Source organism: Vitis vinifera, chromosome 10, assembly GCF_030704535.1.
Source record: "Vitis vinifera cultivar Pinot Noir 40024 chromosome 10, ASM3070453v1".
Classification (NCBI taxonomy): domain Eukaryota; kingdom Viridiplantae; phylum Streptophyta; class Magnoliopsida; order Vitales; family Vitaceae; genus Vitis; species Vitis vinifera.
Genome location: NC_081814.1, coordinates 25553241 through 25568355, shown reverse-complemented (window position 1 = coordinate 25568355; position 15115 = coordinate 25553241). Strand labels below are relative to the sequence as shown.

The 15115-nt window shown below is 29.4% G+C and overlaps 1 protein-coding gene across 1 annotated transcript; it reads left to right on the top strand.

The window, feature by feature from the left end:
• The first annotated feature begins 1949 nt into the window (after positions 1–1949).
• Positions 1950–2844, top strand: LOC109123304 (uncharacterized). Its single transcript, XM_019222575.2, has 2 exons — positions 1950–2045; positions 2161–2844. The coding sequence occupies exons 1-2, from the start codon at positions 1972–1974 to the stop codon at positions 2717–2719; spliced, it is 633 nt and encodes a 210-aa protein (XP_019078120.1). The 5' UTR covers positions 1950–1971; the 3' UTR covers positions 2720–2844.
• The last annotated feature ends 12271 nt before the right edge of the window (positions 2845–15115 follow it).

The window sequence follows — 15115 nt, the reverse complement described above, 5'->3', positions numbered from 1 at the left end:
TCAAAAAATAACTTACAATTACTATGTGAAATTTACAAACTAAATTAAGTTAGTCCTTTCTCTTACATATAAATAACTATATTTTTATAAATTTTTTTTGATAGAAAAATAGATTTCAAATCAAATAATAGGTAATTTATTAATGAGTTTAATCATTTTTTAAAATAATTAGAATTGAAATATAAATTTAATCACTATTATATATAATAAATCAAAAGTTATAATTTTATTGTTTTCTTATACACACAACTATAGTTTCAAAATTTTATGATTAGAAAAATAAATTCTAAATCAAGTGAGACTTAATATTTTAAGTTTTTTAATGAATTTTCTAGGTTTTAAAAATAATTAAAATTTAAAATTTGATTTAATTAATTGTATATTAAATCAAAGTTAGTCTAAAATAATATACTTGTAATTGAGTACTAGATGTGTATATGCAATGAAAATTTTGATTTATTTATATATTAAAAGAAAATTGTTTGTTTTTAAATTCATTTTAAGTGAAATATTATTAGTCATTATTATTTTCAAGTTTTTATGAAGATATTAATATCCGTAGTTGTAATATCTACCAAAATAATATCATTTCTTGTAATATATATATATATATATATATATATATATAGCTTATGATTTTATTATAATATTAATATCAATATTTTACTAAGGAGTATTTAATTTTTACTTTAGTTAAATTTATCAAAACTATTTTTATTTTAATAAGATTGAATTAAATTGAATTATTTTTATACAAATTGAATTTTAAAAATAAAAAAAGCCAAATGGGAAAATTAATTTTCAAAAGTTATATATATATATATTGAAAAGTGTTTGTAAAAGTAAATTGTCAAACTCCCCTACTTTTAGAATACTATAATTGGTTTTTTTTGTTCTTTTAAATTAAAAAATAATTTAAAAACAAGTTTCAAAAATCATACCCAAATAAGCTTTATTTAATGGGAAAAAATAAATGACACTTAAGATCTGTTTGGGGAACTATTTTTAAGAAAGATTTTATAGAAAACACATTTAACAATCAAAAACTGTTTTTTGTTCTTAAAAATAAAAAATAGAGTATTTTTATAAAACATTTTTTTTATTGTTTTATGTTGTTTTTACTTGTTTTAGTTGTTTTAAGAAATTAATAATTATATAAATATATAAAATAATTAAAAATAAAACATTAGATATAAAAATTATTTTTAATAACATATTTAAAAATATTAGAAATGGGTTAAAAATATTTTAAGTTTTCAAATAGACTTTTGCTTTACAAAAATAAGAAAATAATTTTAAGAAATTATTCTTAAAAATTACTTTTTAAAATTGTTTTTGAAAATAATATCAAATAGGAGTTAACCTTTTTTTAAAAGTACTCTCAAACAACCAAACATAGGTTTACTTGAGCTCATTTTTTACCAAGTATGACACGTGTAATTTTAGGAATCTTCGGGTCTTGTTTGGAAGTAATTTTAGTTAAAAAATTTATGTGCAGTGTTTTTGTTAGCATGACTTCCATTCAAAATTCTTTTTAAAAAATCATTTAGTGTTGGATATAAAATAAACAAAATACTTGGTGATAGTGTTTTGGTAATATATTATATAAGAAAATAGATGATTTTCAAAGGAGTCGTATATATATATTATATATATATGAAAAAATGGATATGACGTGAACATGCTTGTGGGTGGCACACGACAAGCTGATGCGTCTTCATTGCAACCGGTGTCCTGTCCAGTGGATCCCTTTCCTTTTTGACTCCAAACACCGATCACCGCCTAGTGTATGTGGGAAAAGAATCCCAGAACACGCAAGCATGGTGGACTTTTTATCCCACACGTAACTTTAGTTTGATCAGAAAGTGAAAGGGACCCATAGAATTGGTAGAAACGCCCATAGCAGATGAGTGAAATTTTATCGGAAATTTATGTTGACAGGCATATATAGGCACATGCTTCCAATGTGCGATGTATTTAGGTAGGACATTGGGGAAGCCCAAGGCCATGGAGAACCAAAATCTCCCTCAACTTATCCGCAAGAGGTAAGTAGATCCAGCTTGTAATACAAGAACTATTTGCTTGTTTTAGTCTGGCCCTCTTTGTGTACTATTTATTGAATATGTATGCTGCAATCTAATGTTTATTTTGTTTCTGCAGTAGTGAGCAAGTAGGCAATTGGATCGAACTTAGTAAGGTTTGGACATCTTTCATTTTGCCCCAAATAGGCTTGTTTGCCTTCAAATACAAACCAGGGGAGAATCCTCTATTCAAAGCAGATCATGTAGGTGTCTTTGGATTGTTGGGGTCGTCTTTGATTGTCTACATTATAACCTTGGTGGTCTTGTCTCTGACGAAAACCCCAACTCCAACCACAAGCCGTCTTCCATTATTGATATGGCATGTTTGTTGGAGTTGTGGAGCTCTAACTTGTGGCATCCTCTCCTCCCTACTTTTCCTGTATGGTTGGGTTATTTTCTGCTTCTATGCGTTATTTTTATGGGTGGCACCATGTAAACCGTTAAGGAATCTCAGATGGCTCCGCCCGCCTCCAAACACTCAACAACATCTGGATTCAGTTGATCTTATAGTGGAAGAGGTGACAGTGCTTCATCCAGCAGCATCGACTCTTGATATGCAGGAGTCTTCCAGTTCTACTTCCAGCCCCTCCTCTTTTGACAAAGATTTTGAAAACCTACAAGTTTGGAAGTATGTTTGATGCATATTTTAAACATGCATGCATGGTTTGCTGTTTGTCTACTTGTAAATAGGAATCCAGAATGTTAAAAATAAGATCTACTTGGTGGTATAATAGGTAAACGATGATTATGAAGTAAATTGGTACAACCGGACCGAGTCATATTTCCATATCCGAGTCAAGTATTTTGATTAATTAATTGTGAGACAATTGGATGCCCAGAAATAATTTGGTTGTAGATGACTCGGAGAAGACACAAACTTAGAGATGAAATACTACTTCTCTCGAATACTATGTTTGGTTGGCGGAAAATTAATGGTAAAATCTAAGGGAAAGAAAATGGTAAGAAAGAGAAACTAAAGTAAAAAAAGAAAATAGCTAGATATAGAATTAACAAATAATTTTTATATGTTATTTGAAATTTATTTTATTTATTTTTTATTTTCAAGGTAAAGATTAAATAATTAAAAAATATAAAGAATTTTAACAAAATTTAATTATATTTAATTTTTTTTTAATATTTTATCCAATAAAACCTAATATAAGAAAATATTTTTTTAAACAATTTTCTTTTATTTATTTTTAAATATTTTCCATAAATCACACATAACCTTTTTTACTAGAAGACACATCACATCACATCACTTAGAGTGTAGATTTCATTGAGGTCTGCAGGCAAAATGAGAATAGATGGTGGTGTGGGTCAATATGAATCCAAAGGAGCCACGATCCTGGGAAAGAGAAAGGTATCATAGACAAGTGAATGTCTTACCTCGAAGTAAAATGCTTACCTTCTAGATCTTGTGGACCAGAAACGGACACAAACCAGTCATTTTTTCAACTCATGTATCTAATGGAAATGGGAGCCACATACTAGGAACCAGATAAGGTTAAAAATGACAATGTAAAAGGTGGAGGCTGCTGAGCAGATATCTTAAAGAACCAGTCAGAGATGATAGACTGAGCTTCAAATATCTATCAGAATTTTGGATTCATCAAAACAGGTCTTGATGTGGATGGACTTCCTGGTTAGGTGCCACTGGTGGAGATTGAATGGTCCCATCCATGATCCATCGATGTGCACCCATTTGCTTTATATGTTACATTTCGGTTACGTGGATGCAATTTTTGAAGTTTTCTCCCTCGTTTAGTTGAAGGCCCCTCCTGAGGGGTCTATTTCGTAACTGTTTTCAAAAGCAAAAAACTTAATGTTTTCAAAGAATCTCTTAATTATTTTTTATTTTTTTTTACTTGTTTTCTAAGAATTATTTTAAAAAAGAATGATATAAATATGGAGAATGATTCACAAAAATTATTATACATAAAAGATATTTTTAAAACATATTTAAAAACATAAAAAATAAGTTAAGAAAATTTTAGGTTTTCAAATAAATTTATATTTTACAAAATACTAGAGAACAATTCTCTAAAACTAGTCTTACAAACTATTTTTTTGAACACTTCCCAAATAAAGCTTAATTGCATAAGTTTAATTTGCTTTGTGTTGAGGGAATGGGAGGATGGTGAGCATGTAGTTAAGTGTTGAATATATCCATTTCTGGCCATTTGTCTATCAAATATTTTAGATTATTGGAGTATCCCTTGCCATTTTCTTATCAAATATTGTAGATTACTAGTTTCTAGTGCTAAACTTTTTTGAGATATTGTATCTTAGATAATAAATTTTGCAGTATGGGGCGTTAAAGAGTACCAAGGGTCACATTTTCTTAGGTTTGGGATATTTTTTTCTCTTTGCTCTGTGTACTTAGGGCGACATCCCCTTTCCTACTTGACTTAGACCCATGGATTCTTGTCGATGGCGACCCATTTAGGGCACTTCATCGAAGTTTCCTTAAGTAGTGTATTTACTCAATTTAAAGGTGGAGTGAATAGGTATTTCAATTTTTCCAGTGTTCAATTAAAATTTATCCAATTTCTTTTGGTATACCAATTAATTCAAGATTAAGTTTATAAAACCAATAATAATAAGAAATATCAATAAGGTCAATCTAGATTAATAGATATATAATATACAAAGGAAAACCACTCATGGAGTCTCCAAAAAAAACTTTGCATATGTATGTCGTTATTGCATGCCATAAATTCGGATTCCATGGTAGAGGAAGCAATTAATGATTGCTTTGAACTTTTCCATGAGATAGCTCCACTAGCAACCAAAAACACATATCTAAATGTTGATTTCCTAACATCAAGACACTCAACATAATCTAAATATTTCAAGATTTTTAGTATGTCTATATATGAGCAAGTAGTCCTTCATTCCTTGAAGATATCACATTACTTTCTTGGCAGCAACCCAATGATTCATCCTAGATTGCTTTGAAATCTTCCCAACATTCTAGCTGCAAAACTAATGTCAAGGCAAGTACAAGTTTGAGCTATATTAAGCTTTCCATAATAGAAGCATATGGAATATCTCTCATTTTGCTCTTCTTAACTTCATTTCTTGGGCATTGATTAGAATTGAATTTTTCTCCTGTAAACATGAGCACTACTCCAATTAAGTAATTTTGAATATTGTATATTTCAAGGACTTTATTGATATAATTCTTTTGGGATAGTCCAAGGAGTTGTTTTGATCTATCCTAAAAGATTTCAATTCTAATCATGAAGGATCATTCACCTAAGTCCTTCATATCAAAGCTCTCAAAAAGAAAAAACTTTAGTTTCTTTAAGTAAATTAATATCATTACTAGCAAGCAAGATGTTATCCACATAGAGGATTAATAATATGAACCTGCTCTCACCGACCTTAAGATATATATATATATTGATCAACAATATTTTCTATAAATTTGAAAGATTTAATGACATAGTTAAACTTTAAATACCATTATTAGAAAGTTTATCTTAGTCCATATATGGACTTCTTTAATTTGCATACTAGATTTTTCTTTTCATTTTCTTCAAAACTTTTAAGCTAATTCATTTGACTCTAAATCAAAATGGGGTACTGTAGACCCTCAATTTTGTCTTCTTAGCACATGCTTTCCTTTGGTTCTTTTTCTTGATACCGATTCCTTTGATATACACTTAGGGTCCTTTTCTGAGTAGTTGTTGAGTCTCCATTGATGGTCCATTGTATTGTAGTTCACTTGATCACTATCTTTGGACTATTTTTGGAGACATCTTGAAGGATTTTTGATTACTTAGTGACCTCTGATTTTACTTTAGGATTTTTATTCGTTTTGATTGATTTTTAGTGCATTTAGGCTTGATTTTGTCTTTCCATTGCATGATTGTAAGATCAGATAAGTATTTGAAGTTTTTTTTATTTTTATTTTTATTTTTTATTGCATGAGATTGATATTTTAATATTTGGTTGTATGTGATTGTCTTTTGATTTTTTATTACATGAGACTGATATTTTTTATTTTTTTAGATATGCATGTGATTGACATTTTGATTTCTAATACAATGAAATTGATTTTTTGGATTTTTTATTGCATGAGATTGATATTTCAATAAAATAATTTTTGGGGATTGATTTTTCAAAGTCTCATTTTCTGATCATCACATGTTGATTAATTTATGTAATTCTTATATTATGATTTAATCTAATATTAACCAAGATGTAGCTAATTAATTTGGCCTTTTGGATAATGATTTAAACATGTTAAAGATATTGCCCAATTTTTATTTGGATGAAATAACCTTTCTAGATATTTATGTAAGAATTATTTGTTGATACCTCTATTTTGCCCTATTAATGATAATTGGTGGTTTGTGATAATTTGATCACTTTTGAACATGCTTGAGAGTTTTCTTGATAAATTGATTTATATTGTAGATATGTTATACACATTAATTGAATCTTCTTTTAGAACGAAATCTTTCATTTGGTATTTTATTTGGGTTAGTCTTTGTAAGTGAACCTAGGAACTTTTAAACATGATTATTATACTTGTTTTCTTTGCATTCATGCCTTGTCATCTTTTATTCCATAATTTGAGTTGTGTTGCATATGCCAAGGGATTTAGATTGTGATTGTATATTCATTATCATTATTTGTGAATTATCCTCATCTTTATGAAAGCACTTTTATATGCTATCAAGGTACATTTTTTTGTTTTCCTTATCTTTGTTTCTATTTGTAGGTATATTCAATTTTCATGATTGGTTTATCTTGCTTTGTTTGATTTCTATATTACCATACCTTTGCTTCTTGATTTGGATGAAATGCATATTGTGTATATTATGAAATTGTTACTTGTGAACTAATTTTTTTTTTTTATAGAAGTGCTTAACATGTTAATAAGGTACACTCTTTCCTTTGCTTTGATTATTGATTTATTTGGTGTGCATGGCTTGTTTGGATATTCTTTGATAATGTTTTCACTATTACTTTGATACATTCATTGATCCTTGGTATCTATTGATTTACATGTCAACTGTCATAATTACCTTAATTTAGTTAGTAGAGATATGTTTTAGGGCTTAGGGGGGTGCTACCTTATGGAACCTTCTTAAAGAGTAACCTGACCCCTATTCAAACGCATACTTTTCCAAACACGTAATTTTCTAAATAAAGAGTCATTTTAGAGTTTTTTTCTTTTTTAAAAAATAAACAAAATAAGTGACGACTCCAACTTTTATAAAAATTAGTTTTTCACTAAAAAGTGATCAGTCTCGTCATCAAGTGGCAACACATGTGAAAAATGAAGGTCCACAAGTACTAGTGCCATGAGGATTTTGAATAAGTCTTTTTGAGACACAAAAGAAAAAGTTTTCCTATACTCAATTCCTTCATTTTGAGTAAATCCTTTTGCAACAAGTCTCACTTTATGTCTTTCCATCTTATCTTTGGAGCCTTTTTAGGTTTTGAAAATTTACAACCAATTGGTTTAGACCTTTTAGGTAATTCAACTAAATCCCAAACTTCATTTTTATGAATGGATTCTAACTCATCCTTCATAGGATTAATCCATTGAATTTTATATTTACTTTCAATGGCTTGTAAAAAATGTTAGTGGATTTTCTTTATCACCAATATCAAATCCATCTTCTTGTAAGTACACAAGGTAATTATTAGGAATTGCAGGCCTCTCATGTCTTTGAGATCATCTTAAAATTCCTTGAGTTACTTTAATATGCATTTTCAACAACGATAATTTCCTCATTAGGTGGTTGATTAAAATGAGATTCCATTTCATCATGTGGTACATGATTATGTGAACACTCAACTTCTTTTACTATACTAGGTAAAAGAAGATCTACTCTTTGTTCTTCAAATACCACCATTCATGAAGCAGTGCTCCATTGTCACTATCATTTTCAAGAAACTTAACATTTCTAGTCTCTACCATGGAATCCGAATTTATTGGTTGTAGATGACTCGGAGAAGACACAAACTTAGAGATGAAATACTACTTCTCTCGATAACTATGTTTGGTTGGCGGAAAATTAATGGTAAAATCTAAGGGAAAGAAAATGGTAAGAAAGAGAAACTAAAGTAAAAAAAGAAAATAGCTAGATATAGAATTAACAAATAATTTTTATATGTTATTTGAAATTTATTTTATTCATTTTTTATTCTCAAGGTAAAGATTAAATAATTAAAAAATATAAAGAATTTTAACAAATTTTAATTATATTTAATTTTTTTTTAATATTTTATCCAATAAAACCTAATATAAGAAAATATTTTTTTAAACAATTTTCTTTTATTTATTTTTAAATATTTTCCATAAATCACACATAACCTTTTTTACTAGAAGACACATCACATCACATCACTTAGAGTGTAGATTTCATTGAGGTCTGCAGGCAAAATGAGAATAGATGGTGGTGTGGGTCAATATGAATCCAAAGGAGCCACGATCCTGGGAAAGAGAAAGGTATCATAGACAAGTGAATGTCTTACCTCGAAGTAAAATGCTTACCTTCTAGATCTTGTGGACCAGTAACGGACACAAACCAGTCATTTTTTCAACTCATGTATCTATTGGAAATGGGAGCCACATGCTAGGAACCAGATAAGGTTAAAAATGACAATGTTAAGGTGGAAGCTGCCGACCAGATACTTTAAAGAACCAGTCAGAGATGGTAGACTGAGCTTCAAAGATCTATCAGAATTTTGGATTCATCAAAACAGGTCTTGATGTGGATGGACTTCCTGGTTAGGTTCCACTGGTGGAGATTGAATGGTCCCATCCATGATCCATCGATGTGCACCCATTTGCTTTATATGTTACATTTCGGTGACGTGGATGCAATTTTTGAAGTTTTCTCCCTCGTTTCGTTGAAGGCCCCTCCTGAGGGGTCTATTTCGTAACTGTTTTCAAAAGCAAAAAACTTAATGTTTTCAAAGAATCTCTTAATTATTTTTTATTTTTTTTTACTTGTTTTCTAAGAATTATTTTAAAAAAGAATGATATAAATATGGAGAATGATTCAAAAAAATTATTATACATAAAAGATATTTTTAAAACATATTTAAAAACATAGAAAATAAGTTAAGAAAATTTTAGGTTTTCAAATAAATTTATATTTTACAAAACACTAGAGAACAATTCTCTAAAACTAGTCTTACAAACTATTTTTTTGAACACTTCCCAAATAAAGCTTAATTGCATAAGTTTAATTTGCTTTGTGTTGAGGGAATGGGAGGACGGTGAGCATGTAGTTAAGTGTTGAATATATCCATTTCTGGCCATTTGTCTATCAAATATTTTAGATTATTGGAGTATCCCTTGCCATTTGCTTATCAAATATTGTAGATTACTAGTTTCTAGTGCTAAACTTTTTTGAGATATTGTATTTTAGATAATAAATTTTGCAGTATGGGGCGTTAAAGAGTACCAAGGGTCACATTTTCTTAGGTTTGGGATATTTTTTTCTCTTTGCTTTGTGTACTTAGGGCGACATCCCCTTTCCTACTTGACTTAGACCCATGGATTCTTGTCGATGGCGACCCATTTAGGGCACTTCATCGAAGTTTCCTTAAGTAGTGTATTTACTCAATTTAAAGGTGGAGTGAATAGGTATTTCAATTTTTCCAGTGTTCAATTAAAATTTATCCAATTTCTTTTGGTATACCAATTAATTCAAGATTAAGTTTATAAAACCAATAATAATAAGAAATATCAATAAGGTCGATCTAGATTAATAGATATATAATATACAAAGGAAAACCACTCATGGAGTCTCCAAAAAAAACTTTGCATATGTAGACAATCATAGCTCAAATGAATCATGTTAGTGCTAAAGCCAATCTAAACATGCCTAAAAAGCATATATCACCAATCTAATCATGCTCAAAATATTAATAGCGTATATCAAATGCTGAAATAAAGGAAGAACTAAAACATACCTTTAGCCATTGATGGTTTAGGAATCTGGAAATCAAATTTCATATTCAGATAGGTTGAGGTGCTTCTAAACCCTTAATCAATCTTAAACGATGGTGTATATATGTTTGAATAGAGATTGGAGGCTTAGGGACCTAACCATGAAAAGGATTTATTTATATTCACTCTACCCATCATAGAGTCAATGCCATAATTTATGATTGTTAATGGTAATAAAAAAGGAAAACTAGATCAATGGAAATCCCAAAGTATTATGAGCCCGATTTCTAGACCCATTTAGGAAAGTCTAACATTATTTCCAAAATTGATGGAAGATTATGGGCTAGATTTCGTTTATGAAAATTTAACATTCTCCCACTTGGTCCATATATTCCATCATTCACCGTAGTAATTAAGAAACAAAATATAAGAATCATGGCAATAGGTTCTCTAAAACGAGTATTATCTTTCATGTATCACACAATGCATTATGTCTCTTAAACACTTACCTTCATTACTTAATGAATAAACCTTATGTTTATTCTAAGTCCAAACATTAACAATATTTCTCTAATGAATGAATGTGTACACAAATTAGAAACAAATGCAAGAAAATATTACCATATAAATAGTGTTTCATCACAAATAACATTCGTCCTTAAAATGAAAATCATACAAAGGAACCAAGTCCCATTCTATCCACATGATCCTTGAATTTCAATGGTAGCATGCCTTTTGTCAAAGGATCAACTATCATCAATAAAATGTTGATGTGTTCAATAACCACTGTTTTCTCCTTAACATGTTCCTTTATGGATAAATACTTAATGTCAAAGTGTTTGCTTCGACTACCACTTTTGTTGTTTTAAGCCATAAAAACTATAGTTGAATTGTTGCAATATATCCTCAATGGCCTAGAAATTGAATCCACAATTCTAAGCCTAGATATGAAAATCTTCATCCATGCACCATGCAAGGTAACCTCAAAACAAGATACTAACTTAGCCTCCATATTGGAAGTAGCAATCAAAGTCTGCTTTGCACTCCTCCAGGATACAGTTCCACCAGGGGACATAAAAATATATCTAGATGTTGATTTCCATGAATCAACATAGCTAATGAAGTTTGAATCTGAGTAACCAATCACTTCCAAATTATCAATCCATCTATACATAAGCATGTAGTCTTTCATCCCTTAAAGGTATATTCTCTACAAACCCAAATAAAGAGATGACATTACGGAATTTCATGTACCACTAACGGCAGGCTTATTTCAATCCATATATATGGATTTCTTGAGCTTGCACGCCAAATGCTTAGCATCTCTAGAGGAAAATCCTTCTATTTGTTTCATGTAAACTTCTTCCTCTAGATCTCTATTGGAATCTATAGGCTTGTTTTGGACACCTCACATATTTTGTAGCTATGTGATACCTTTTGTGTTCCTTTTTATGTCCAAAAACCTCATTTCTTTGTCTAAAATTGACTTGGAAGGATACATTTTCAATTTTGGAAATCAATCTCTTTGCCTTTACAAAATTCCTTCCTAGTTAGTTATGGGGTTTTATGTGATGGGTTATATAGAATTAATCTCGATCCTTTGTTTGCTCAGTCTCTTTTAACCCTACGTAGTAATTAATGTTGGTATGAAATGTGGCATCTTGAATGAAAATTCGTCTATGTTATGTTATAAGAGATTAGGGCACATTTCTAGACAAAGAGTTGAGAAGTTAGTAAATGATGGAGTTTTGAAAATTTTAGACTTTTCTGATTTTGATATTTGTATTGATTGCATTAAAGGAAAACAATCTAAAAGTACCAAGAAATATGCAACTAGAAGCTTAGGATTATTAGAAGTGATACATACTAATATTTGTGGGCCCTCTCCAAATGCTTGTATAGATTGTGAACAATATTTCTCATCTTCGTTAATAATTTCTCAAGATATGGATATGTCTATCTATTAAAAGATAAAGTTGAAGCTTTGCGATATTTCACAATTTTCAACACTGAAATTGAAAATCAATTAGATAGAAAAATAAAAGTTGTGAGATTTGATAGAGGTAGAGAATACTATGGTGGATATGATGGGAGTGGTCATAATTCTATACCATTTGCTAGATTCCTAGAACAATATGGAATTATTGCACAATATTCATTGTCTAGTACACCTCAATAGAATGGTTTAGCTAAGAGGCGAAATCCAACACTTATGTATTTGATTAGAAGTATGATAAGTAATACATCTTTATCTTTATTTTTATGGGGGAAAACATTAAAAACTGTAATACATATGCGAATAGGGTTCCTAGTAAGGCTATATAAAGAGTTTTATTTATTTATTTATTTATGAACAAATAAGAAGCCTAGTTTAAATCATGTACATATTTGGGGATGTCTTATAGAAGCAAGAATCTTCAACCCATATGAAATGAAATTAGCTCCTAGAACCATAAGTTGTTACATTGGTTATCCAAAAAGATCTAAAGGCTATAGGTTTTATCGTCCTAATCACATCACTCAAATTGTTGAGACTAGAAATGTTAAGTTTCTTGAAAATGATAGTGACAATGGAGCACTGCTTCATGAATGGTGGTATTTGAAGAACAAAGAGTAGATCTTCTTTTACCTAGTATAGTAAAAGAAGTTGAGTGTTCACATAATCAAGTACCACATGATGAAATGGAATCTCATTTTAATCAACCACCTAATGAGGAAATTATCGTTGTCGAAAATGCATATTAAAGTAACTCAAGGAATTTTAAGATGATCTCAAAGACATGAGAGGCCTGCAATTCCTAATAATTACCTTGTGTACTTACAAGAAAATGGATTTGATATTGGTGATAAAGAAAATCCACTAACATTTTTTACAAGCCATTGAAAATAAATATAAAATTCAATGGATTAATCCTATGAAGGATGAGTTAGAATCCATTCATAAAAATGAAGTTTGGGATTTAGTTGAATTACCTGAAAGGTCTAAACCAATTGGTTGTAAATTTTCAAAACCTAAAAAGGCTCCAAAGATAAGATGGAAAGACATAAAGTGAGACTTGTTGCAAAAGGATTTACTCAAAATGAAGGAATTGAGTATAGGAAAACTTTTTCTCTTGTATCTCAAAAAGACTTATTCAAAATCCTAATGGCACTAGTACTTTTGGACCTTCATTTTTCACATGTGTTGCCACTTGATGACGAGACTGATCACTTTTTAGTGAAAAACTAATTTTTATAAAAGTTGGAGTCGTCACTTATTTTGTTTATTTTTTTAAAAAGAAAAAAAACTCTAAAATGACTTAGAGGTCAGGTTACTCTTTAAGAAGGTTCCATAAGGTAGCACCCCCCTAAGCCCTAAAACATATTTCTACTAACTAAATTAAGGTAATTATGACAGTTGACTTGTAAATCAATAGATACCAAGGATCAATGAATGTATCAAAGTAATAGTGAAAACATTATCAAAGAATATCCAAACAAGCCATGCACACCAAATAAATCAATAATCAAAGCAAAGGAAAGAGTGTACCTTATTAACATGTTAAGCACTTCTATAAAAATAAAAAAATTAGTTCACAAGTTACAATTTCATAATATACACAATATGCATTTCATCCAAATCAAGAAGCAAAGGTATGGTAATATAGAAATCAAACAAAGCAAGATAAACCAATCATGAAAATTGAATATACCTACAAATAGAAACAAAGATAAGGAAAACAAAAAAATGTACCTTGATAGCATATAAAAGTGCTTTCATAAAGATGAGGATAATTCACAAATAATGATAATGAATATACAATCACAATCTAAATCCCTTGGCATATGCAACACAACTCAAATTATGGAATAAAAGATGACAAGGCATGAATGCAAAGAAAACAAGTATAATAATCATGTTTAACAGTTCCTAGGTTCACTTACAAAGACTAACCCAAATAAAATACCAAATGAAAGATTTCGTTCTAAAAGAAGATTCAATTAATGTGTATAACATATCTACAATATAAATCAATTTATCAAGAAAACTCTCAAGCATGTTCAAAAGTGATCAAATTATCACAAACCACCAATTATCATTAATAGGGCAAAATAGAGGTATCAACAAATAATTCTTACATAAATATCTAGAAAGGTTATTTCATCCAAATAAAAATTGGGCAATATCTTTAACATGTTTAAATCATTATCCAAAAGGCCAAATTAATTAGCTACATCTTGGTTAATATTAGATTAAATCATAATATAAGAATTACACAAATTAATCAGCATGTGATGATCAGAAAATGAGACTTTGAAAAATAAATCCCCAAAAATTATTTTATTGAAATATCAATCTCATGCAATCAAAATCCAAAAAATCAATTTCATTGTATTAGAAATCAAAATGTCAATACATGCATATCTAAAAAAATAAAAAATATCAGTCTCATGTAATAAAAAATCAAAAGACAATCACATACAACCAAATATTAAAATATCAATCTCATGCAATAAAAAAAAATAAAAAATAAAAACTTCAAATACTTATTTGATCGTACAATCATGCAATGGAAAGACAAAATCAAGCCTAAATGCACTAAAAATCAATCAAAACGAATAAAAATCCTAAAGTAAAATCAGAGGTCACTAAGTAATCACACTAGAGATCCCTAAAAATCCTTCAAGATGTCTCCAAAAATAGTCCAAAGATAGTGATCAAGTGAACTACAATACAATGGACCATCAATGGAGACTCAACAACTACTCAGAAAAGGACCCTAAGTGTATATCAAAGGAATCGGTATCAAGGAAAAGAACCAAAGGAAAGCATGTGCTAAGAAGACAAAATTGAGGGTCTACAGTACCCCATTTTGATTTAGAGTCAAATGAATTAGCTTAAAAGTTTTGAAGAAAATGAAAAGAAAAATCTAGTATGCAAATTAAAGAAGTCCATATATGGACTAAGATAAACTTTCTAATAATGGTATTTAAAGTTTAACTATGTCATTAAATCTTTCAAATTTATAGAAAATATTGTTGATCAATATATATATATATATATATCTTAAGGTCGGTGAGAGCAGGTTCATATTATTAATCCTCTATGTGGATAACATCTTGCTTG